General features: G+C 41.1%; 3 protein-coding genes across 4 annotated transcripts; all 3 read right to left on the bottom strand.

Annotated features, from left to right (window-relative positions):
• Positions 1-100: 100 nt before the first annotated feature.
• On the bottom strand, positions 101-3288 carry LOC108148210. The gene is made up of 4 exons (XM_017275118.2): positions 3085-3288; positions 2260-3010; positions 1508-1683; positions 101-730 (listed from the first exon to the last, which is right to left on the bottom strand). The coding sequence occupies exons 2-4, from the start codon at positions 2347-2349 to the stop codon at positions 118-120; spliced, it is 879 nt and encodes a 292-aa protein (XP_017130607.1). The 5' UTR covers positions 2350-3010; positions 3085-3288; the 3' UTR covers positions 101-117.
• A 2665-nt stretch (positions 3289-5953) lies between these two features.
• Positions 5954-10006, bottom strand: LOC108148416. Of its 2 annotated transcripts, none has more exons than XM_017275456.1 (5): positions 9897-10006; positions 7599-7935; positions 7091-7237; positions 6800-6939; positions 5954-6599 (listed from the first exon to the last, which is right to left on the bottom strand). In XM_017275456.1, exons 2-5 carry the CDS (start codon positions 7931-7933, stop codon positions 6061-6063), a joined length of 1161 nt encoding a protein of 386 aa, XP_017130945.1. In that variant the 5' UTR covers positions 7934-7935; positions 9897-10006; the 3' UTR covers positions 5954-6060. The 2 variants fall into 2 exon arrangements, with proteins under 2 accessions (XP_017130945.1, XP_017130946.1); XM_017275457.2 differs by lacking the exon at positions 9897-10006 and adding an exon at positions 8028-8282.
• A 1566-nt stretch (positions 10007-11572) lies between these two features.
• On the bottom strand, positions 11573-22086 carry LOC108148388. The gene is made up of 6 exons (XM_017275415.2): positions 21658-22086; positions 14580-15275; positions 13813-13926; positions 13590-13751; positions 13072-13522; positions 11573-12289 (listed from the first exon to the last, which is right to left on the bottom strand). The coding sequence occupies exons 2-6, from the start codon at positions 15211-15213 to the stop codon at positions 12079-12081; spliced, it is 1572 nt and encodes a 523-aa protein (XP_017130904.1). The 5' UTR covers positions 15214-15275; positions 21658-22086; the 3' UTR covers positions 11573-12078.
• Positions 22087-24743: the final 2657 nt, after the last annotated feature.

The following is a 24743-nucleotide window of genomic DNA, read 5'->3' as shown; positions in this document are numbered from 1 at the left end:
GGAGAGAGAGAGCGTGAGAGGAGTTTCCCCAAGCCAGCAGGAAAGTGTTAGCGGAAAACCCAATTTAGTTCATTCCTGATCTAATGACATACATAACAGGTTAGTTAGCAACTAGCTTTATTGCGCCACTTTCCCCGGCTGCTGGCCACTGTAGGCCAGGTTTTGGGCCAGGTTTTGGGCCTGCTCCTGGGGCAGCTGCACCTCCTTGGCCAAAACATCGGCGGGCACGTCCACCAGACCCTCCACGAACCCATCGAAGGCCCTCGACCACCCGGAACTGTAGCTGTCGTGGTGCGACGGCACCTCCACGATGGTCTTCTTGCTGGATAGCAGCTTCTTCAGCGAAATAATCACTGCCAGCAGAAGGGCGATCTTCGACACAATCAGCGCCTTTCCGGCCAGCAGGAAGAGACCCTTGAGCAGCAGAGCTCCCACCATTCCCGTCTTGGCCGCCATCATCATGAGCAGCGGTCCCATGTTCTTCATCTTGCCACGCCCCTCCTGCAACGCCTCCAGGGGGCGCACGGACACGCCCACATTCAAGCTGCCCTCCGGATCGCTGTTCATCACAAAGTCCGCGTTCTCCGAGAACTTGTAGCGCAGCGAACGCGAACGGATGAACTTCCACAGCTTGTTGGCCATCAGCAGGGCAAAGGTCTCCTCGTCGGAGCCCATGGAGCGGGACAGCAGCTGGTCCACCTCCGGGTCATCCGGCACCATCGAGATATTCCTGCAATAATATGAATTAAAAAGTAAAGCTAATCAATACATCACATTGGACGGCAGTACATGTAGTGACAACTCGCACTTTTAGAGTGAGACCAGAACACTACTGACATATAGCCACAGAATTGAACGACTTCTATCGACTTCATTTCATTTGCATTTATTTTTCAATAGCTTAGCCAAAGATATAAAATTTCATGCAAAGGGTATTTTATGAGATGTGTGGTATTTTTCAAAATTTTGTTATAATATATATATTATTATTTTTTTGAGATCTTTCTACTATCTTAGTTCATCAAGATTTTGTTTGTATTCTTAAAATATAACATTTTTACCAGCGTCGCCTAATTCTTTTCACTTTAAATTCTTGAAAATAGCACAGAAAATTATAAAGTTGAAAATAATGAAAAAAATTGATATTGGAAGAATATAGTCTAGGAAGGCTTTGAAACATTATTCTTAGATACTTAAAAATTGCAAAGTCTTAAAATTTCTAAATTGCAGTTTAAATTTTGTAAAAAACGGATGACTTTATTGTAAGGCTGTCATAGAAATAATATAGGTATGTCCAGAATTTTACTAGTAACTAATTTATGTTATTTGAACTTTGTTCTATTTAAACTATGTGCATTCTTTGTTGTGTCAATGGGCATAATTTTTAAATCTTAAAGCCCAATATATTATTTTGATCCTCATTTTAACATTAAGGCGAGGACTTTCTTATCAATTATTTGCCCTCACTTATATATTTGGTTGATGCTGATAAAACTTCCCAACTCACCAGTTTTCCGTGACCTTAACGCGGTCGCCGAGATCAAGTCGGGTGTTCAGGTACAGGTGGTTCATTACAATTGACATCTTGATCATCCTGCAGGCTCGATCGTCCTCCTGCCTGCAGTTTTGTTTCAACTTTGCCAAGAGGAAATCTTCAATATTCCGGCGCTCGCTGTCCGTAATCTGAAAGAAGAATAAGTGTTTCATAATTTATAATAATTATATAATTTATTTATATAATTTCGAACTAGTCCTACAAAAACTCTGTTGGGAACTATATAAGCAACCTTCATAAATAACTCAAAAAAAGCTTTGGTTCTAGAAGATGATTTAGAAGGCGTCTACTTAGTAAGGAAGGTATTTGCCAAGGCTGCTTATATTTTTTTTTAAAGGACAATGATTTAATCATAGTAATTTTGTTTAAAAAATATTATAGCAAAATTAATATATTAAAAGCACTTGAACTTAATTTCTCTTATCTTAAAATTTTACTGAGGTCGGCATTTTGAGGTCTCGTCCTGTTAGAGGACTAAATACCCAACCATGCTTGAATTTTAATCTTTGAAAATTTTCTTTGGCAATACTGGCGGTGAACTTTCAGATAAGGCCATAAATTCGGGCGGCCAAAGTAAAGGACACTGGCTCTGTTTTTCTGTGGGCCAAAACGTTATCCTTGTCACTGACAATTAATGCCCGTTCTATCAAGCACTTTGTTAACTTTTTCAACTTTTCCGGACTTTCTGGGGGTCATTTCCTTACCGTAACGGGGCCATCCCGCCTTTTGCTGCCGCGGGCGGAAACGAGGACGAAAAATAACGCCAGCAGCGCGCAGACCTTAAATGTTTGCATTGTGGGTCTCGATTTTCGTCTTTTGGTTTGCTTGACCCGTTCTTTGTTATAACGTTCAGTTCGTGGTTGGTTTTTTTTTTTTTTTTTTGGGTTTCACTGGGTGTCACACACGTATCTTGGGTATATTTCCTGGGCGTATCCTTCTGCTCCAAACACACACACTCTCACAAACGACCGCGTCTTCGCTTTGCTGGAAGTGCTACGCTCTTGCTGTTGACATCGTCGCCTTGATAGAAAACCTAATGCGAATTTTCCGCCAGTGAATTCGATTTTATATGAAAAGCGGCCAAATGCGCTGCAACCACAATACAGGTCTCTGCCGCAGTCGACGCCGGCGTTTGTTTTTGCAGGCACTCGATGTTGACTTTGCACCTGAAACTGGTCGCCAAAAAGACCAGCTCCTTGATTGAAGCCACACTCGTTTGGCCAGTTTCCGAGTCGGCGAGTTTCGGAGGCTGGCTCTTTTTGGCCTTGTCTCTGAACTTGCCACCACATTCTGCCACCCATTTTCTTCGACGACAAGTTCTGCTCTGCCTTTGTTGTCTTTGCCAGCGAGGGTCGTCAACAAAAACACAGCCAGTTGAAAGTAAACAACAGACCTAATTCCCAACAACAAAGAGGCCAATTTTCCCACACTATTGTGGTTGGTGCGGAAAAGAGGCTGGAAAAGTGGGCAGAGAGAGGCAGAGAGTTGGCAGCGAAAACTATAGTGCCATTGACAACACGCATGCAAACCTGAAAACTTTTCAGTTGGGCCAATTAGTCAAAGGCTCTTCATTCCACGGAGAATCCAATGACAGGGGCGCGACTTAAAGGGCAAACTTGGCATCTTAGTTTGTCAAGCTATAAACTTAAATCCAGAAAATTGTACAATAAACTTTTAGATTTGTTGGCAACATTTAGTATTTATATATTTTCATGATGGAATTGTATAGAAAACTTAAACTAGTCCTGGCCGACTATGTTATGTTTTTTATCCAGCTTAAGAATTGTGCTTCAATAATATTTTTAAGAACTTTTGCTTTTATGTGGGTTATGGCTGAACATCTGACTATTTATTCGATAATTCAAGCGACTTAAGTTAAGTTAGTCCAGATTGCTTATAAAGAAATCTATGTTTTATATTCCTATATAACAGTTTTTTTTTAATAAAGTACATAATGATAATATTTTAATATTTAAAAAATGTCTGGTTATATATTGAATATCTGAACAACAAACAAAATTATATAATCCAGAATGATTAAAATCATAGTTGCAATTCTAGTAAACTAGTAGTGGTAAACTAGTTTGACCTTTTATGCAATTATTCCTCTTGTAAACATTTGCTTTTGTTAAATATTCCAATACACTTTTATTCAGAATTAAAGTTTAATCTTTTAATCGTCTTGTGTGGTTATTGCAATACATTTTCCGACCCCCGTTGCGGTTATCAACTGCTGCGATGCGGTGAAAACTCGAGCTCTTTTTTTCCCACCGCTGAGGGACCGCCCTTTGTCTCAAGCAATTTAAACCCGCCACACGCGAGATGCATGTTCCCGGGCCTTTTGCTTTTAGCCGGAACAGATTAAGAGCAAGTGTAATTTATTGCATTTATTACGGATCCATCCGTGTCCCGTGGGCGTGACGGCCCAACAGGTTGTACGTCCGCTGGACATTTGCCGAGGAAATTCAATCAATTTCCCCGCCAAGACCAAAGTTATTGCACACACCGAAAATTGGCGGCCAGCCGCAAGAGACGCTCGAATTTCCACAGAATTTTCACCGATCTGGAAGTAGGCTAGCCGGCTGGACAGTGATCCACCAAAGTGGGTCGCCTGGCCACGAAAGTGGTGTGCTCATGTGGTCGCAGAAAACCGCTAGCCGATCTGTCCATAAACCGTTTTGCTCCTCCGATCGCAGCTCCCAAATCAAATCACACCAAACGCCAATTGCGTCCGCCCAGGCCACTTGAGGCAACAACCGCACTGGAAAAAAATGAGAAATGCATTTCCAATGTTTACCTTCACATGTTACTTGAATAAAGGTTATTGCTGTACCTCTCCAAATATATTTGCTAAGGTCGTCTTTATAACCTTAAGAAAAAGCAATTTGCTTGCGAAAGTTGAAAGCAAGTTCCCAGAAATATAACGCAATAGACATTAACAACTCTATAGCACAATCAAATAATATTATTCAAGAGAAATAGTATCACTGGTGCGCCAAAACAATAGATTTTTGCTAAATCGTTAGTATCGATAGTGCTATCAATTGTTGTACTAAAGACGCTTAAAACAAAATACGTCGGTTGAAAAATAACAAAAAGTGTTTTATTTTATAGCATTAATTTAATGATTAAAGAGTAACAAGTAACAACAATAATGTGCCGAATTTAAAATGGAATAACTAAACCCTTAAATTAAATAATGTATGCAAGGTGACTCGAAATTTCTATGGAAACTCCCTAATGTGATTGACGAACGTACATCTAAATATGGAACTCAAGAAATTTTTTCAATTTTTTTCTGTGTTAGTGCTTAACTGGCCCCCGGCTGGAGTCATAACAATTTCTCAATCTGAAGCAAGCCTCATGGAGGCCCAGTGGTAGCGGCTGCTGCGCTTTCTTTTGGAAAATGTGGTCCAGGCCAGTCGACTCCTCCAACGGTGTTGACAACGCCAGACGCAGGCTTCTCGACTGCCTAGCTACCAATGTATCTAGCTGCCTCGCTTTTGGTACTGACTTTGAAGTTGGCCAAGCCAATCGGAGGAAGTTTGAGTCGTTTTGAGGAGACTTCGATAAAAGTAACTATAATTTGTGTTAAATGGGTAAATTTTAATCTTCCGAAAGCTAAAGTTTCTAGAATTACACATTTTTTTAATCAATTAATTATGGTTAGCAGGGATCATTACTTAAGTATAACCATCAAAAAAATTGCAAAGTTATGTTTGTTAATGTTAGATTTTCTAAATAATTATGCTAAATAGATTAACGTCTAAGGCTTTTCTGGCTAAACGGCACAAACATAATATTTAAATAAATACATTTATTTTAATATATTTGTCTTTATAGACTTTTTAAATCAGATCAATGGCTATCCCCTTAAGCAAGTATTTAATATGCATATGAAAATATAGCACAAACAAAACCCAAAAATTCTAAAAACATATTTTCAAGCCCATAATTTAATAACAACGAAACAAGCTTGGTCCTGGCTGCCAAATTGTTCATTTTTAAATCCGTTTTCTTTCCACAGAATATTGTCGAAACAGGAAAAATTACGGTGAAACGAGATTACTTGAAACGAGAGCTTTAACAACTTAAGCCTTGGCCTTAAAATGTTTTATTACCATTTTGCCGAGCTCTCTGGCAGCCCTCGATCAGAAAAAGCAAAACCAAAAAACACGCCAGTCCACTTTTCCTCAGTTTCTCGCCTTGGCATTTCATTGCCTTAATTAAAAGCTGCATTTTATTTGTATCGGCTTTGGTGTGAGTAAAAGCAGAGCAAGCGCCGAGTTTGGAGAAGCATTTCGTAGTGAAATTTTTGCCATTAATTGGAAAATGCCAGACTCGCCCCGCAACATCAATGGTTTGTTTCCTTTCCTTTCAGCACAAAACTAATTGGGGTTCATTTTAAACTTTGTTTTATTTACAATTAGCGTAATAAATACTCTTATAGGAATGCAGCAAGGCCGAGGGCCCATAAATAACAATGTGGTCCCGGGTCCTCGGAGTTAGCTCTTCTGCGGCTGTTGCTCGGCGGCAATGTCCTTGCCGGAGTTGCGGCCATAGTAGCCGTTGTAGGCCGCCTCCTGGGGATCCCCGAAGCTCACCGAGTTGCCGGCCACCTGCTGCCCCTGAATCTGCTGTCCCTGACCCTGGTAGCTTTTGCTGTAGTAATCGGTGTAGGGCTTGGCGAAGCTGGGCTCCTGGCGGTAGTAAGGTCCTGGGGCTCCTCCATGGCCGCCCTCGAAGTGCTCGTGGTGGTGGTAGTAGGTGGCAGCACCCACTCCCTGGGGGTTGTACTCGGGGAAGGTGTTCTTGCTGCCAAACAGGCCGGACAGGCCGCCGCCGAAGGCTCCTCCGACGCCACCGGGCGGACGGCAGAGCTTGAAGTAGGCGAACAGACCGGGCAGGACAATGGCGGCCAGGCCAAGGATCTTCTTGAGGCCAGCGATGCCCAGGATGAAGGGCAGGAAGAGCAGCAGCTTCAGCTTGAAGATCTTCAGCACTAGCAACAAAGGAATGATCATCTTCTTCAGCTTCTTGCGCGCTGCAAAGGGGAAATCTCAAGTTAATATATGCGCTTAAAGCAAATATTAAAGTTATGTGCTTCAATATTTAGGTCATCTTTTTTAATTTGTAAGACTTTAAGAAAAATATTGTAGCCAGGAAGCTGTTCCTTGCTCATTTCCAATTTTTTCCTTCATTGCCTTTGACATTAAAAATATGCCCTTTTTATTCAAGACTTACAGAAATGTCCAGCACGCTGTCCATCATCAATGAGGTCCAGCTCGCCGTCAATGTCGTTTCCGATGAAACGGGCCTCGTAACGACCGGCTTCGGTGAGCTCTTCTGGCCACTCGACCTCCAGAGCCGTGGACTTGATGAAGCTGCAAAGGAGCAGGAAACGTGCCGAGGAATGAGCATTTACATATTTTTAAAAATCTCATATTTTATGCATAAGCCCGGCCAACTTCGCGGCCCAAAATTAATTTGCATCCGGCACGAGCCGCAGTCATTTGGCTAATTGTGATAGCTTACCGTTCGGCCCTTCGCAGTCCATATTTCAGCAGCTGATTCCATGGGTCATCATCGCTCCTCGACTCCTCTGAGTACTCGAAGGGTTCCTGGAGCAGGGACCTCTGTTGGGTCTCGGGCATTCGCACCACTCGTGCAAAGTCGGTGAGCCTGGAAAAATAATGGGATAGCTTGATTCATATACTTGTCAAGTGGTGTATGAAGAAGAAAAATATGTTTCGTTAAGTGTGCTATATATAAAGAATATCACTACCAGATGGTTTCATGTTTAAGTTGCTTGCAGAAAATATATATTTTCTTCATTGGAAAGGTATGCTACTCCTTTGAAAAGATGGAAGTAAATTTGCATTTAATGGGGACAGATAGAAAGAAACGAGAAAAGAAGGAAAAGGAATGACTTTCCTTTGCTGCTAAGCGTCATCAAGAATTTAAAATGCTTAAGGCAATTTTTCTAGGTAAAGTAACTTTATGCGATTATGTTTGAATAAAATATTAAAGTTAAGTTGCTCACTTGTACTGGTCCTTGAAGAAGAACTCGTCGAAGGTGTTGAGGGCCTGGGTCTTGAAGCACTCGGAGAGGTCGCCGCCGAGGCAGTTGCTGTTGGTCCTGGCCAGGTAGGGATCATTGTCGTTCCCCAGCCCGAAGATGCTCAGCAGGGAGGACCTTCCCCGCTCCTCGCCGACTCCTGGCTGCTGGGGCTGCTGGGGCTGCTGGACCTGCTGGATGGGCGGCTGCGGTGCATACACCTGCTGGATGTTGTTGGACGACTGCTGGTCCGGTAAACGGAGACCTTCGGCGGCCGCCGAGCTGAGGACGGCCAGTAAGACGAGCGCTCTCATTGCCATGGCTGCAAGCAGGAGAAGATGAAGTGGTTTGAGACACGGTCGCTGGCACAAATTCGATTTTTCTTTTCAGCCGCCGAAGTTTTCTCTCAGTCACCCGATTATTCCAGCCTCTTCGGCTCTGACACGCGATGCCAAGCGTCAAGCGTCAATCGTATGTGTATAAAAGCAAGTTTTTTTGGCAACTGCTTATTGGCCTAACGGACTGGCCATCCACTTAAAAACTGACACACTTTTCAGATGGCTCTGAGGCCCCGATGGCACACTGTGCAATTAGCCGCAAAACACGTAATAACTCTCGCTTTCAAGCCAGCTTGTCACTCTTTACTCTTCGGTGCTTACTGTTAACTTATGTTTGCTCAAATTTCTCGGTGCGAGCTTTCTGCACCCAAAAACACAGATAAAGCCACAAAAGAAGCTGGCCTAAAGTGAAATGCAGGCGGACCGGTTTGCCCGCTTAACCCTTTGGCGGCAATGAGGCGGCAAATGCACGTAATTGAATTTCGTGCTAAGGCGCATAAACAGCATGCCTAATGTGCTTTTAAAAAGGTCGACAAAGCCTGGTCAGCCACAAATGCAGTAAAGTGTGCTTAATGCGCAATTTATACAGTGGGGAAAATAATGCAAGGAGTCTTGTAATTAGCGGATGAAAATATTTTTAACTAAAATGCTAATATACATAAATAAATATAGAATTGATGGTTTTATTTATTTACTATTTACTATTAATTTATTAATTATATGTAAAAAATATGGCTAGTTGATATTACCAATCGAATTCGTCGAAATTTTTCTGAATATTTCAATAAGCAAACAAGGTAAGATTAAATTTAGTTCAAGTTGTATAAGGAAATTGCCACTTTGAATATTTTTAATGGCCACTGTATTAAGATGGGCACGAACTGAAATCGCACACGAAAAGTTCGTTATGCTCGAGGGACTTTTTCGACCAATCGCTTTTACTTTCGTTACGCTCCTATTTGGACCTAACCCAGATTGGAACTCATCAGCACGACGATTGTGTGGCAATCCGCTTGGGGTTTGGCCAAGTCCGCAAAGACTTCTCTTTAAGAAGAAGTTCAGTGTCAGTTGAATGTCCGGAAGAAAGGTTTCTGTTGCGCCAAATAGTATGCCGCAAAGAAAGCTGTATGGCGTTGGAGTGGAAAGTTTATGGCAACTACATGACGAGCGCCCGAAAGCAGATAAGAAAGTTCGGATATTTATGTGGAAGATTTATGGATTACTGAATCAATTAATGATTCATGGCGAATATTTTGCGCAGTCAATGGTCTCCGCATGGGATGTCGAAAGCAATTTCGAATTTGGTCACTATGTCGTGTTTGTTTTGGTTTTTGTTTTGCTTTGCCATTTACATTCGCCAGCGAAGGTCAATGAAATGCGGACTGGTGATGGTCGAAATTGCGAAATTACAATGGCGATATATGGAAATGATGGCTTTATCGGGTTGGAAGATACAACAATTTAAGTACACCCTTGAACCGCTCACCATGTTGATTTACATTTGGCTAAATATGTTAAATTGCTCTAACCAAAACCATTTAATGTATTTTGTTATTCAAATTATCCCGCAATTTATATTTCCCGAAAATGTTTTATCAACTTATTAGTTCATTTGAATAAAGTAATTAAAAATAAAGTGTTATTGGCTTTTAATCTGCACAGAACTGTAAAATTGAATATATTTAAAATAGAAATATAAATTGACTTTTACTTTTTGTGCAACCTCACTAATAAATGTTATTAGAGAGATTTATCAATTTCCACGAACTATGAATAACTCAATTATTAAATGGCTCTTTACCAAAACTGAACGCTTGTTTAAACTGTCGATATTAGCGTTTCCCACATCCATTACTTTTGCATATTACACAATTCTTTGCAGTTCATTTCACTTCACTTCACTTTGTTTTACATCATATTTTTCGGTTTTTTTAATGCTGTTTACCTTTTGCTGTTTCCTATAAATGCCTGAGGAGGTTGTTGGTGGTTGTGTGTATCCTTAATGCTTTTCCCAAGCGACTCTGTCTTTCTGCTGGCCAAAAGCGACTGTGCCGAGGCTGCTGGCCGGCAAAGATTTTATATGAAATGCGAGAAGTGGCCGGAGGAGCAGTCGACAGAGCGCTGAAACAGAGTCAACATGGAAACAATGGCCCAGACGCTGTCGTCGCTTTCTGGCCCACAACGATGATGGCTAAGAGGCAGATCTCAACACGCTCGCACTTGCGGTAGGTTGTGGATCCGACCGATCGATCAACCGATCGGGTTTTCGGTGGCTCAGTGGCTCAGTGACTCGGTGGCTCCGTGGGTGAGAGACAACGACCTGTGCGATTTGCGTCCGGCTGGGCCTGCGTTCGTGTGCCTTGAGAAAATCCCAAAATTATTGTGGCGCACGTCGAGGCCTTGGCTTTAATTCGAGTTTGATTTAAAGAGACAACAAACTGAACAAGCTGAAGTGACTCATTCCGGGAAAACGTACGTCACAGCCATTGGGGAATTATGTAATTTTTGGCCTCTTGCCTCACAGACGGTCATTACTTTTACTGCAAACTGGTTTCGGTAACGCCCACGTTTAAAGTCAGGGCGAAATGTGAACAAACCGTGTGGAGAAGCCTGCATCTGGTCTGGTGTTTGCATTCTGCTCCATTTCCTGGGGTAACATTTGTGGTGCAACTGGGAAAATTCCCCCACTGGCAGCCACAAAATCAAAACAACTGGCGGTATTGCTGCGGATTTTCCCATTGCCACAATCGCACGATTTCCCGATTTTCGCCGGTCAGCAGAGGCACAAACTGCAAACAAGGCCGCAAACAGAAGTCCGTCCGGGGAAATGGATTCCGTCAGTTCGAGGGTGTGGCGGCGCCTGGGGGCGTGGCTATGAGCTGTCCTGCTTCCTGCTTCTCTTGTGCCGCACATGTTGCCCCCTGCCGTGTAATTGAATCATCCACTTGGGCAGTCCTTTAGGGGATTTGGCCAGTGGGAAACCTCACAAAATGCAAATAGAATGAACACTCCGCATGCACGTAAATCTCTCACTGCAGTGAGTAAAGCCAGAAGCAGAAGAGCTAAGCCAAATATGTGCAGGCTATTGGTTTCCCAAAAAAAATTTGCAAAGCCTCTTACAGCGATTTTGTGCTTAACCAAATAAGCACTGATAATTTTTAGCCAAACAAATCAATATTTTTAAGCCAGTTTATAACAATAATTTTTTTGATAAATACAACATACAGTGATGCCTGTAAATACCTTTTTTCAAATACACTTTATAGTAATGGTCATTTTAATTTCATTTAAATTTTAATTAATTTCACTTTATGCTGACGCTTTTATTTACCCCTTTAATATGCTCATCTGAATCTTAGGCACTTGTTTGCATTTAATTAGGTTCCATGATTTTCCAGGCCTGGTAGAGATTTCTGTACAATGCAAATATTTGCAATGAATCTGGAAAGGTGTTTCCAAGCTTAAGTCGTCAGAAATGCTGTTTCTCCTTGCAATCAATTGAAATCAATAAAAGGCCTAAAGGCGATGTTCCTTGTTTCCACTTTCAATGAATCACATAAGCTTTGCGTTATCCTTTAAGCTTACGAGAATGGCAACCGATTGAAATTTGAACTCCAGTAGTCTTGGTGGACAAACATAAATTTATTGATTATTTTAGGACATTGAACAACTCTCGCTGACTAATCGCATAACAACAACAGAATAAATATTTAAAAATAGATAGGTTAAGTTTAAACATAGTCGTAGGCTAGAAATAAATACTTAAGGAAATTCGTCTAAATGGCTAAAAATAACAGTATCATCCAGTAATTGGTGTTCGCGCTAATTAAACTACAAAACAAAGTTTTCTATTTACAGCGTTTTAATGAAGCCCGCCCCCGCCCCGCCCATAACCCCCACATCCTCCGCTGACAGCTGCCGCCGGTGGAGCGTCTAACGAACTCTTATATATGGCTAGGCTATCCTATCTAAAGTACGATTTGCATAATTACACCTCCCATTCCCAGAAGACAGGCGCCCAGTCAGACGGAATTTTGACGTGACTCCGGCGAACTGTGCTGTCACCTCGACCTTAATCAGCATCAGCATTAGCCATATTCTGTGTGACTTTGCGACTCCGTCAACGTCTACGCCAGTTTGCGGGCCTGGACCAGCTTGTTGATGTCGTTGTAGGTGGACAGCATGGCCGGGTTCTCGAAGTCCTTCAGCTCCTTGCACTTCGCGAAGGACTCGTCGCAGTCGATGCCATCCTGGCCGTCCTTTGCCGCCCGCATGTACTTGAAGAACCGCAGGATATCCGGGTTGTCGGAGGTCGGTTTTCGCAACTCGTTCAGTTCCCTAAAAGTGGAGATAAAATCAGTTAAAATTGGTTATACGAAAGTATAACTTATAAATAAATAAACATGAATACAACTTAGGAAAACTGCATTTAAGTTTATAGTTTAAAAAATATGAATAACAATATTTCAATCAAAATAACTACTCAATATTTAAATGGATTGGAGATTTGTAAAAAATTTAATTTGTATGTTTCATGTTTTACATGAACAGGCCTTAATCTTTAAACTCATATTAATTATAGAACTGGTAGCTTATTTTTTTTATTATGTATATTTCTACAAACAGAATTCATGCTTAAAAACTTATTTTTGAGTACACCCAAAGAAAAACATGGTATATCCAAAAAATTTTACTTTGAATTACTGATTTAGCCTCGAGGGGAAAAATGAAATCTACAATTTCCGTTTTGGATAAACCTATATAAGTTAATTATTACATTTTAAGTTTTTCAGTTGTTACCTTTAAACGGTAAAAAAAAATTTAAAAAACATTTAAGACTCGCTTTTTCATTCCGTTTTGTCGTCAACTCCAATGAATAAGCAAAATTGTACTTTTTAAATCTTCATTGCTTTTCTTTATTTATTTCTCATTGCTCGCACTTACGTAAAATCGTATAGTTAAAAAAATGTAAGCAATAATGGGGTCAAAATTTCTTATTAATTTTTGAATTTAAAAATGTGCTCAAGGGCGTTTAGTTTTCGAGTTGGCAATCGATACCCTACTGTATTCATTCAAATTTGCCCAAGCACAGCACACTTTCGGGCGAACATCACACTCACCTGCTCAATTGGGCGGAAACCAGGTTGCTGTACGGAGCATACTTTGCGGGGTTGGCGTACATGAGGCAGATGAGTTTCTCGCGGCAAGCCTCGTTCTCCGGATTCAGTTTTAGCTGGGCAAACACCGAGTCCAACCGCGACAGAAGCGGACTGTAGAAGGGATCGTAGTTGGACAGCAGCAGCGATGAGCTGGGCACCTTTTGGAAGCTCTGGAACGTGTTCATCACCGCCGGCGTGGGTTTCTTCGTCATCCCTGGAGCTCCACCACCAGCTCCGGCACTGAACGATCCCGACATGCTCTGGGAGTTCTTGAAGGACGCAGCACCAATGCTCTGCAGGGCGCTGAGGTACGTGTCCTGCATCATCTGCTGGCCGCCGTAGCGCGAAAGGGTTGCCTGATTGAGCGCATTTCCGTTGACCTGAGCATACTGCGCCTGCTGCTGGGAAGCCTCTGCAAGGTAAGCAATATGCTAAATCAGTTTTATCAGAACACATCCCGCCATTTGCGATGGCCCCACCTGCATTGTACTCGTAGCCAGCCGGAGTCTTGCCCTCGTCGGCCAGGGAAAACTTGCTGTCGTCATCGAAGTTGACGCTGTTGTCCCGGAAGTCCAGTTCCTGCGGCGGTTCCATGGGGCGGATGAACAACGGCACCGAGCCAGACGAGCCGGATGTGATGCCTATCCCAAGCGAATACACATTTTTAAATTTATTCAAGTTCTATAAGCTACTGGTAGTTACCCTTGCCAATCAGTCGGCTGACACTGCTTATGATGGTCGGCAGGAACATGGCGAAGAGCACGCTCTTCAGCACTTGCAAGCCCATGTAGATGGGCCACATCACCTTCTTCAAGCCTGTGGGGTGGAAAATCGGTACGTCGTTAGTAAAAATATAATACATAAGTCCTGCTTTCAGGTGCACATTTTTAATATCCAAGCGTGCTTCCACCAATGACTCTCTGCACTTTGATATTTTGTTGGCAAGCATGTGATTGAGCTCTAAAAAAGGTTCTAGAGGAAATATTCTGCATAATGTGAGTGGGAGGTATCTTATAATCTTTTGTGTTGCGGGTCACTTTGGTAGACAGATTTATTTTCAAAATCTTTAAATTTGTTTTAAGTAAGTAGAGTAGAGTGGAGTCAAGCAAGGTTTTAAAAAAATAAGCAATAAAATACGTTCCGAATTTAAAAGAGTTACACTAATAAATGTAGTAAATTCAAATATTTTTTATTCAATTTAAAGATTTTTTTAGTTGTTCAATATATGAAAATATTAATAAATTGTTTAATTTTTTATTTGTCTATATTCGGATTTGATTTAAATATCTGAAAATTTAATTGAAACTTAAACCATATTTAACTCAAATAAAATTAATTGAAATCAAATAGGAACTATTTGAAATTTATTAATTTTTACATTAATTTAAATTTTTAATATTATATCATGTTTTTTAATACGTATTGTATATAATAATATGATTTCATATGGGCTTGGGTCTGTAACTTACCGCTGAAGAAAAGCAGCCGGGCACTTTCGAAGGCTCTTGGAACATTGAGCTCGACATTGGTGTCCTCCAAAATGCTGCGCGTGGTGCGCTTTCCAGACTGCGTTTGTGGGTGCGAGTGGTTGTGCTGAAGGGCTAGGACCAAGCCGGGAGTGGGTTCGAATTTGCCCTGGCTGAAGAACTGCTCCACATAGTCCACCAGCAGATCCTCCAGGCCCTTCAGTTCGGCTTCGATTGCGGCCGAGCTGTTGCTCGAGTTGGCTGTGGAACTCTTGGGCTGCTCCGATGGGTGCTTGAAGTTCCTGCGCCGCATGGCCAGAGTCAGGCGGAGATCGCTCTCACTTTCCGCCGGCTGGAAGACCCTGTACTGTCCCGACTTGGTGAAGACGTTGCGGGAGATGAACTCCGGACTGATGTCGATGGGCAGGATGGGTCGGAAGGTGTCGTCGTTGCGCGGCTGACCTGCCATCGTGGTGAGGGGTTGACTATAGGGTGCGCCCGACTCGGGAACATCTGCTGGTATCATCGCCACATTGCAGAGCAGGATAAAGCCACACAACAGCGGACTGCATCGCCGCTTTCTGTGGCTGTTTGCTTTTAATTTCGCTCCGTCGATGTCCTGACCCCACATTTTCATTATCCTTCGCCTTGCAGCTGCACTCACATGCCAAGGGACTCGATTCGATTCAGCTCCGCTTCCTGTAATGAATAATTGCCATGTTGATAAGGGGTTTCTCTTGTTCCATGCGATGGAGTTGTGGCCAATTTTCGCGAACTCAGCGCGGTTAACTCACGAATAAATAACTTTTTGGAACGTGACTGGCAACCGGAAAAAAATTCACAACCTGATAAGCGCATAACGTGCGTCCTTGAAGGGGATAAAGGTACTAACGGAATGAAAGTACAGTTGGAAAACATTTTCCACTTGACTCTCGCAGTTAAAAGCTTTATATTATAAACTTGTTTAATCCACAAACATTTATTATAAAGGTGTTTGCGATTTAACAAAACGTGCTTGCATTTATCCATTTACTTTTCACCATTTCAATAATTAAGGTAAAAAAACATTCTGGTAGAATGTCTTAATTGCTTGCTCAGACTTTATTTACCTATTATACTATTTGATTATCTTAAAAGACGAACTATACTTAGCAAATTTTTTTTTTTTTCAAATGCATATTGCTTAGACGTCATTGTGATTATATGCAGGTCTCAACTTTTAGCATATAAGTTTCCTTATTCAAACTTCTTTTAAATACACCCTTAAATTAAGACGAATTTTTAATTATATTTTTTTTAATTCAACTTTCAATTTTATTTGTAAATTGATCAAGCCTTAAGTAGTTCACGTTTTTAGCCCTTCACTTTCTGAAGAGCAATCTGTAATAATTTTAAGATGTTTTTTATTTCGCAAACAATTAAATCCAATTTAGTCAAATTATTTTGTATTGAACGTCAGATGAATTTAATTTGCCTAATGATTACCCTTTTTTAGAAATTACACACAATTTTCTCGCTTGTGCGTGAGTTTTATCTAATTTTGCAAAGCACTTAAATCAATATTTTTTGTTGCGGTAAGCAGCACGAAAAATACGAATTTGCTGGTCCATTAAATAAACACCCTTTTACGATTTTGAGGCCCATAAAATATTTATTTTACATTTGAAGGAGAACGAACCATGCACAATTGAAAATAAGCATTTGCTCAATTACATCCAGCCTAATTTTGTACATAGCATTTATTTATTTTATTAACGGGTGATGTGAACAATAAATAGTTTGTAACAAGCTTTAATATATGGGAACCTCTGTAAGTTTTAAATCATTCATTATTATTGCTGCCGTAAATAATTTTGAAACATTTTTGTGAAGTGCACTTTAAACAATATTGTTTGTTTTGGAGCCAGGCGCTAATCAGGCTGGGTAATGTGAATGATTTGCCATTTTCCATTTGATGGGCATCACAATTGGTGGGGCTCGTGCCCATCACCAGCCGCAACCTCCGCCGCCAAAAACCGTCCCTCTTCAGCACACAAAGCACGTCGCCCACTTTTTATTTGCCTTTGCCATCCGTCGCACTCGTTTTGTGACACGCCGCATGCCATGCAGCACTTGGATTCACAATCGCATTTGCTATATTCCATCCATATCCAAATCCACGCCCGCTGGGGAAAAGTGAAAATGTACACTGTTTTGTTTGTGTTTACTCAGCTCGGGCGCCTCAGATGGGTTGGAACAACCTTCCTTCAGACCAGAGACTTCAGAGCTCAGTCCAGATCACGTTATTTTCGTGTTGCATTTTCACTTTCGATTTTTCCCAACGAGCGGCAATGGCTCGAAAAACTATTACAGAACTGAGTTTGCCGACTGCAAAGCCGCAAATTGCGCTCAACAATTGCGATGCACTTAGCGAATCAGCGAACTTCTTGTTGTGCTGTTTATTCATTTGTTCAGCCATCAAAGCTTAAGCGTCGACGCCTGCAGTCGACTGTGAGCTTAATTGAAAAACACATAATGACAGGTGGTAAGAATCTATAAGCTCATTACCCCGGCTAGGAAATCGTCGAGTGAGGGGTAATGTCACTCTCAAACTGATATGGAACGCCTGATTACTCCGACTATTTTTTTCAAATTAAACTAAAGTTTTTGTTAAGCGAGTTTGAAAGTCAGCCAAACTGTTGGAGCGGATATTTAAAGATTGAGGATAAGTCGTAGAACTTTGCTGGCAGCTTGCAGTTAATTATGTTTGGTGCACCAACAAAAAATTTGCATAAAAATACAACTATTTTGATATTAATGTGATCCTGTTAAGAAAAAATTATCCAACGGACTTATTTGCATAAACATTATTTTGGTTTAAAATTATCATTACTTTACTTTGGAATAATCTACCTTATATCTTAAAATCAATTAGGGCTGCAAATCAGTTTGTTGTTGGTGTTAAACAATTCATTGAAAATCAAACATAATAGTTAAGTAGTAAACATGTAACGTTTATGTTTACTGCATAATTATTGTGTTTGATTTTATAAAAAAAAATAAATGAAAACATAATAAAGGAAAGATATATAGAAATAAGCATATTTCAGAAAGTATAATATTAATATAAAAAAAAAACCTTTTACTAATTAAACCATATTGTAATGAATGTATACTATGAGATTATGTTTTTTATTAGTAAAATTAATATTTTATAACAAAACTGATAAATAACAACATAAAAATAAATAAGTTATTTAGTATATAGCTTTTTGGGACAACTTTTGTTTATACGCATCGACCGCAGTATGCAGCAATTAAAAATATAAAAAATTCTCAAGTAGTCTAAGCTAAAATGTTCAGAAGTGCAATGAAGATTCATGAAAGGCACTGTTAATTCCCATTAATATGGCTTTTGTTTTTTGAGCTTGTACTTTTAAATGCCTTCAGTGAATGGTATTCAATGAGTCTTGACTGATTGAAAATAGCTCCAGTTTGATGCTTTAAAGGCCGGAATTTTCCCATGGCTGCAGTGTGGTTGTTTGTACCCGTCAAAACCGCTCAACTCGCTTTGTTTGAGCATTAAGATGCATCCGGGAATTGTGGGAGATAGTCACTGCTCCGCTAATGGAAACATAAAGATCATTGCCAGTCCATCAGGGACCATCATTTATCAGCATTCTCTGCTGGGGAGTATTCCTTTGTGCGGTGGCTGTCAAAATATCTCATCAAAAAAGTACCGGCCGACGATTTAAGATTTATTCTAGCCAGCTTATAGGTCCAACACTAATGCTGAATTAATTATTCACAGAGTGTGCGCGTTTGGGCCATGGCAATGGTAATGGCATCATGCAAATTAGTTTTTAACATTACAATTAGAACTCTCACCCCAACCCTTTGAACCCCGGCCCCCCCTTTGGCTAGACTTAGTTATGGTTTGTGCTCGGTCTACCTTCATGCTCTGATATTCTGCTCTGATATAGTTTAGGCAAACTTTTTGCAGAGCAGCCGAGCCGGCAGAGGCAGAGGCAGGGGCGGAGGCAACGTTTAATCAGATTTCTGTCTCCCCTGGTTTTACCATATTACTCTGTTCTCCATGCATCCGCGCTCATCCGAGGCGAAGTTTCCCAATTAAGTCACAAAAGTTTGCCGAGTTCTGATCTAATGGAAGCCGATGTCTCGACCGCACATGCCCCATATTACCATTGGCTCTGGCTCCGTAAAAGAACGAATCACGGGTGTAATAAGCTGGCCATCATGGTTTGCGACACGCTCGTCGAGCGACTCTTAAAAAAAAAACACACTAATTCACAAAGTACTAAACTTGGAAGATGACAACCAGTTTGACAAACAACGTACTCTAACGGTCGAAAATGCTCGTAAACGCGCTGCATCGTAACTGTTAGTTTGTGACATAACTGTTAAGTCCAACAAACGCCGAGAACAAGTTGGCCGAGACCAGAAGTTGGCCGAGACCCAGGGAAAGCCATTTGGCCATTTGGTTGTAGTCGGATGGCAGGTGCATGCACCCACAGATTGAGTCCGACTGTCCGAACAAATGGAGAATTATGACCGAGAAGGTCAACTCTCTGTGGTAATTTCGAGTCAAGCTTGATTCTAGATAGGAGTGGTAATTTTCCCATTTTTCATTCACAGAATGCAGTTGCTATCTTTTGTAGGGATAGACACTTTAAATTAGATTCTAAACCTCTAACTATGCTTTAGTTTGGTTTTGTCCAAGGGCCAAAATTATTGTCTTTATTTTCACAAGCTTATTTTCATCTTAACTTGTATAAAATAGGGCAATCAAAAGGCTTAATTGCTTATTTGTGGCTTTTATTCGGCTTTGGATATATTAGATTCTTTTGCCTAAAAGTAAGGCAAGTTTATTGGTCACAAATATTAAAGCCTAAAATAAACGCAAATTTTATTTTAGGCTAAATGACCTAAAACTTCACTCCAGTTTTGCGCTTTTGCCAATATTTTTTGTGGGTGTATATAAGTTAGTGATGGTGTGCGCATTTTAGATAAATGCTGTACGTATCATATATTCATACATGCTTTTACGTTTCTGAAATAACTGTCAACGACAGTTCGACAGCTTGCAATGGCTTGCTCCTTAAAGTAACCTTTCTCCAGTTCACTTTTTGGAGAAGAAATGGCGATAAAAACCTGAATACCAATGTGATTGAATAAGAAATTACTACGCGAAACCTTCGTCAATTTTTAACCTTTGGCAGCTTCGAGTCGAACATTAAGTCACACACGGTAAACACTGTCAGGCAAATCCAGAATGGCTTCAACAAGCTGTTTGCTCGGCTTAACGGCTCTCACTCGAAAGCGAAATAATGGTTGCTACGTGAGGAACTTGGCTCAGCCTTTTCGAAGTGGCATTAATCGATTCCAGGTTAGGACTTTCGGTCTCAGCACATCCCCGACAATTTGGCAATGCAATCAGTCTGGGCCAAGTCAAATGGAATGTTGTTTTCGCCAATTAGCCGCCAATTTGGCCGCAATGCTAGCAGGCCCATTAGGCGCTGATTGTTTTACGGGGCGTTTTCGCTCCTCGACTGCCACTCACTCGAATTTAGTGATTTACATGCGTGCCCAGCACCTGGGTGGTGTTTCTGCGATTCGACTGCGATTCCCCTGGACTTTAGAAAGTCGACTGCTATTCATGTCGTTAAGTCGGTGCTGTAAGAGCAAATTAAAATCGCTCGCAGTCGGCGAGTGATGCAATCACTGCCTTCTGTTGTAGTTCGCTATCCAAACGACTTTTAAATCACCGCCAATTCAAACCGCACTCAAGTGCCCGTGAAACCATTTTGACATACCCATCTTGCGAGGATGTCGAGCGACAGCACTTCCATATGGAAAACATGTGTGAACGCGGTCTGCATCTGCAGCTGTCGGTTGATATGAGTGCTCTCGACAGGAAAGTTGCTTCTCCAGCCAGCGAGATTTAAGAGCTGGCAAAATGAAAGTGGGAGTGGGGCGGAAAAACACTCATGACTCGCGAGGATGCACCTCTGCATCTGCCTCCCAGCCCACTCGCATTTCACTAACCGGCACCACTGCACCACTAACCACAATTCCAGTGAGCAGCTGCAAATTAATACGAGTTTGTGCTCTGCAGTCCTATTAAATGCCATGATAGTTGCACAGAGAATTTAAATTTATCACGAGTTTTTCTTAGGTAAAAGTATTTAATTATTTTCTTTTTTAAGCAAAAACGTGTATCTAGTTTTGAGAAATTAGATATTTAGAACACCCATACACAGAGTCTTCGACAATAAAGAAACAACCATCTTGCATATAAAGAACTTATGTTTTTTTACAATGTTATTTGTTATGAGTACATAGCAGTAGAAATTAAAGCCTAATGTACGATTTGAATTTAATTAAAGTTATAAATTATATTGCAATGTAACCAAACACTAAAGCAATCCCAGATTATCTAGTTCGTTTAAAGATGGTTTATACAAGAAAAAAATTATTTTCCACAATGGCATTTTGATCCGTAAAAATCAAGTCTTTAATTTGTCTCTGTGTGGTTCACTCCTCCGCTCGTATCATTTTCATAACTTTGCAGTTGATCGACTGAGACGAGGGCTTTCTTCGACGCATTTTTACGCGCTGTGAGCCGAAAAAAGAAAGTATCGTTGAACATTTGGCGACGCTTCGATTGCCGGCCCTGCTGAGCAGATGATTCCCTTTTGGCCAGTTGGGGTAGGCCAGCTGCTCGGCTTGCATAACATCTCTCGACAATTAATTACGCAGCCGCCTAGCTTTTCTATTAAGTTAGCGGCCAGCTCATGCCTACACAGTGTGAGACTCGTAGTTTCGAAGATTCGGCGATACAAATGCGGAGGGACAGCAAAATGAATGGGGCTCTGAACAGCAACAACAGTGTCGACAGGGAAATGCTAACAATCGGTTTCTTTTCTGTTTTGTCGACGGCAACAACCTTCTCCCAGCGCAGGCAATACCTCATTAATTGTTCGAATTAAGACTCGTGAATAAAGACTGCATGGAGGATCGATGTCTCACTGGTGATTAATGAGGCCACTCACTGGCGGTCATCAATAACAACTCAATTTACCTTTTCGCTGGCAAGGCTGGGTAATTCCTCCAGGAGTTTAAGTTGTGTGGTAATTATATTTTTGCATTCGGCGAAGAACTTTCTTCGCCAGACTTTCGTTTCTGTGTATTTCGAAATCGGAATTGCATTCACTGCCGTGCTGCGTCGGCTCTCCGATTTGGCCAGGTGAAAATACTGGCCGAAACCCGTTCACTCACTGCGCTCACTTCCTTTGTCAATGCAATTGCCGCAGCTCGTTTCACTTTAACAGCACTTTAATCCACTGTGTTTGCCGTGTGTTTGCCCGTGCAAACAATGGACCCCACTTTTAACTGGTGCAGCACACGCCGCTGATTGCCACTATTTTGGCAGTTATTGTAATCGATGGGGATTGGAGATCGTTAGCTAGCTTTTACTCGGTTTGCTCGCGCGCTTGCGTCTGTCGCTCAGCTCGCGAAGATTTAGACTGCCGGGCGAAAGCCAAACGGCGGGTGCAATCAACCAGTTTGGCTTTACGTAGCGCTACGCTACGTGAGCGGACCGCCTTGCTTACGTAGCGAAGAGCGGCTTAAGAGCGCCGTCTGCCAAGTCTTTGAGCCGGCCCAAAAGCTGAAGGCAACAGCTGGCGGCAAAGCCAAGTGACAACGCCGTCAACTACACCGTCAGAAAATTGGCATCTTTCGCTTATGGGCTCATTTGTACTAGTATGTTTATTTATATAAAATGTTTTACCAGTCGATAATAAGCAATGCGGCTGTAAATACATATTTTGTTTTTTTTTTTATACATTGTCTTACTGATGCGTTCATAACACAAGTATGGTGTGCGTCAAAATATTTTTAGTTGGGTTAGACAAATACATTTAACAAACCCGGAACTTAACAAATATGCTGATAGTAGTATATGAGGTACAAAAGTCATTTTAAACTATTTATTTAAAAATATGCTAGCAAGCGAGTTTATAAAATACAAATAATTTCTATTATATTTTCAATTAGATTGTAAAAACTTGTTGTTTGACGATGCTTTTAAAACCTATGATAGCTGGCGAATTTAAATAAAATATTATATTAATTAACATTTAATTGGAGTTTCCACAAAAAGTGTGGATAGCGCAGATCTTAACAATCTCGGGTTGCAACAGTAAAAACAATTGTGAGTTCGATTTAATAAATCATGAAATTTGACATATCCTTGTAGATAACTATCACAACAAAATAAAATGATATTTGCTTAGCATGTAAATAAATTATATTTACATCCATAGAATATTTTCGCAGTGTATATCCGCATCAGTGAGTAGTCATTTTCTCTCGCACACGGGAAATTAGTCGCTAATGAAAACTGCTGCTCTCCGGACAGCTCACAAAATATTAAAAAAATACGAACCCTGTCGCCGTGAAATTGCATGTCAATTTTGCATGTGGATATATGTATATGAATCGCTGGAAACTCGTCAAGTCATGGCGCTAAGCAAGAGTCACCATATGCTAACGGAAAGCGGTCACTTAGTCAGTCAGTCGTTGGCTAAGTCGAACTTTCGATTTTCTGTGCCCCAAGAGGGAAGCTGTGTGGATCTCTGTTGCAAAAACTTGACCAAGAGTTGCCGCAAACTTAACTTAATTTGTTACAACTTTTATCTGTGTGTTTTTCCCTGCCAGAAGCGTCGGTTAAACTTTTGAAACACTGAGCTTCCCCACGCAATTTGCGCTCGATTCAAAATAATTAACATCGCAAATTGCTAAACAAGTATGGATTTCGAAATTTAATAAACTTAAAATCGGTGGAGCGGTAGGCATAATCAAATTACAGAATCAATGTTATCATAATAATGACATTTAACGTTCCATAATGAGGAGGCATACAATTTAATAAGTCCAACGTTACATCATTGAACAACTTGCTGCTTTTAGCATCACAGTTTTCGGAGAAATTTTAGTGTATTTAAATGCGTAAATTGGCCAGATTGTGCAAGTTTCTAAAGTTACTATTTATTTTAGTAGTTGAGACTATTACATACAGTTAGCTCATTAAATATGCATTTTGAAATTGATAGAACTATATATGTTGACTTTAACCACAGTTGGGGAAAAACTTGGCAATCAAATGGAAACGTTGTGTAATTTTCTTGGCAAAAGAGCTGGTTGCAAACTTTGGTAAGTTTATTTTTATTGGTGGCATTGCAATATACTTGTGGGTTTCATGGCTCAAACCAAACATGCTCGACTGCCATTGAATCGAAAGAACCCACAGGACAATCGCTTCCTTTTCTGTGTCGATGGAATTCAGTCCATTTTGTATAGCCAATAATGGCTGTTGGGAGCTGTCTTTCTGCATTGCACATGAGGGGATTTAAGGATTAGGGATTCCGAGCACAGCGACAAAGTGAAACATGCAACATTCATTTGTGCACATCTGTCGAGCATTTTCGATTTCTATAAATATTCAAACTGAACTAGTTTTCGAGCAGCGCTAAGTGTAAGCACATTTTCACTTATTTATTAGTGTGCAGCGTTTGATCTGTGAACGGGTTTCGTTGGCCGGTTTACGCATGAGAAAGTCTTCGCTTAGAATTGGCCAACTGAGCGTCACATTGTTATTAATTTCTGGTGACAAACTTTGCCATTGACTTGTGGCTAACAAGCGGAAACGCCCCACCTCCCGACCACCAGGCCGCCAAGCCACCGAACCACCGAACCACTGAACCACTGAGAAGCTCAAAAGCCAAAACGAAATGAAAGCCAGTTTATGGGACCGCAAAATCAATAACCACTCTCAGTGTAACAATGGTCCGAGCAATGTTTTCTAAAAACGCTACGCAAATCGGGGCCAACTTCTTTGCCCAAACAATGGATGAACTATTGGCGAACACCCATCTTGGCCATCCCCATGTGAAAGTGCTCGGAGCGAATTCGTTTAGCGCCTATTAAAGAGCCGCCAAAGATGTCAAAGAAAGCCCTCTGGTTTTGCTGCCCCTAAAATCCTCCATCATTTGCCACTGACATCTGTCGAACAGCAGCGGGGATGTAGAGACTTAAGTGCCCTGATCCCAGACAACTATTACGTTATATCTCAGTCGACTCTGTATCTGTATCTGAATCCGAATC

The sequence above is a fragment of the Drosophila elegans genome, unplaced genomic scaffold (assembly GCF_018152505.1).
Source record: "Drosophila elegans isolate 14027-0461.03 unplaced genomic scaffold, ASM1815250v1 contig_476, whole genome shotgun sequence".
Classification (NCBI taxonomy): Eukaryota; Metazoa; Arthropoda; class Insecta; order Diptera; family Drosophilidae; genus Drosophila; species Drosophila elegans.
The sequence above is the reverse complement of the archived record's forward strand: the minus strand, read 5'-3'. Positions and strand labels throughout refer to the sequence as shown.

Excerpts from the sequence above, each read along its gene's own strand:
- LOC108148210 (XM_017275118.2), bottom strand. The coding sequence starts at position 2,349 with ATGCAAACATTTAAGGTCTGCGCGCTGCTGGCGTTATTTTTCGTCCTC. Across the intron at positions 1,684-2,259 it reads GGCGGGATGGCCCCGTTACG|ATTACGGACAGCGAGCGCCG; the intron begins GTAAGGAAATGA and ends TTCTTCTTTCAG. Across the intron at positions 731-1,507 it reads GTTAAGGTCACGGAAAACTG|GAATATCTCGATGGTGCCGG; the intron begins GTGAGTTGGGAA and ends ATATTATTGCAG.
- LOC108148388 (XM_017275415.2), bottom strand. The coding sequence starts at position 15,213 with ATGAAAATGTGGGGTCAGGACATCGACGGAGCGAAATTAAAAGCAAAC. Across the intron at positions 13,927-14,579 it reads CCGGCTGCTTTTCTTCAGCG|GCTTGAAGAAGGTGATGTGG; the intron begins GTAAGTTACAGA and ends TCCACCCCACAG. Across the intron at positions 13,523-13,589 it reads TGGCTACGAGTACAATGCAG|AGGCTTCCCAGCAGCAGGCG; the intron begins GTGGGGCCATCG and ends CTTACCTTGCAG.
- LOC108148416 (XM_017275456.1), bottom strand. The coding sequence starts at position 7,933 with ATGGCAATGAGAGCGCTCGTCTTACTGGCCGTCCTCAGCTCGGCGGCC. Across the intron at positions 6,940-7,090 it reads GGACTGCGAAGGGCCGAACG|CTTCATCAAGTCCACGGCTC; the intron begins GTAAGCTATCAC and ends GCTCCTTTGCAG. Across the intron at positions 6,600-6,799 it reads ACAGCGTGCTGGACATTTCT|CGCGCAAGAAGCTGAAGAAG; the intron begins GTAAGTCTTGAA and ends TCCCCTTTGCAG.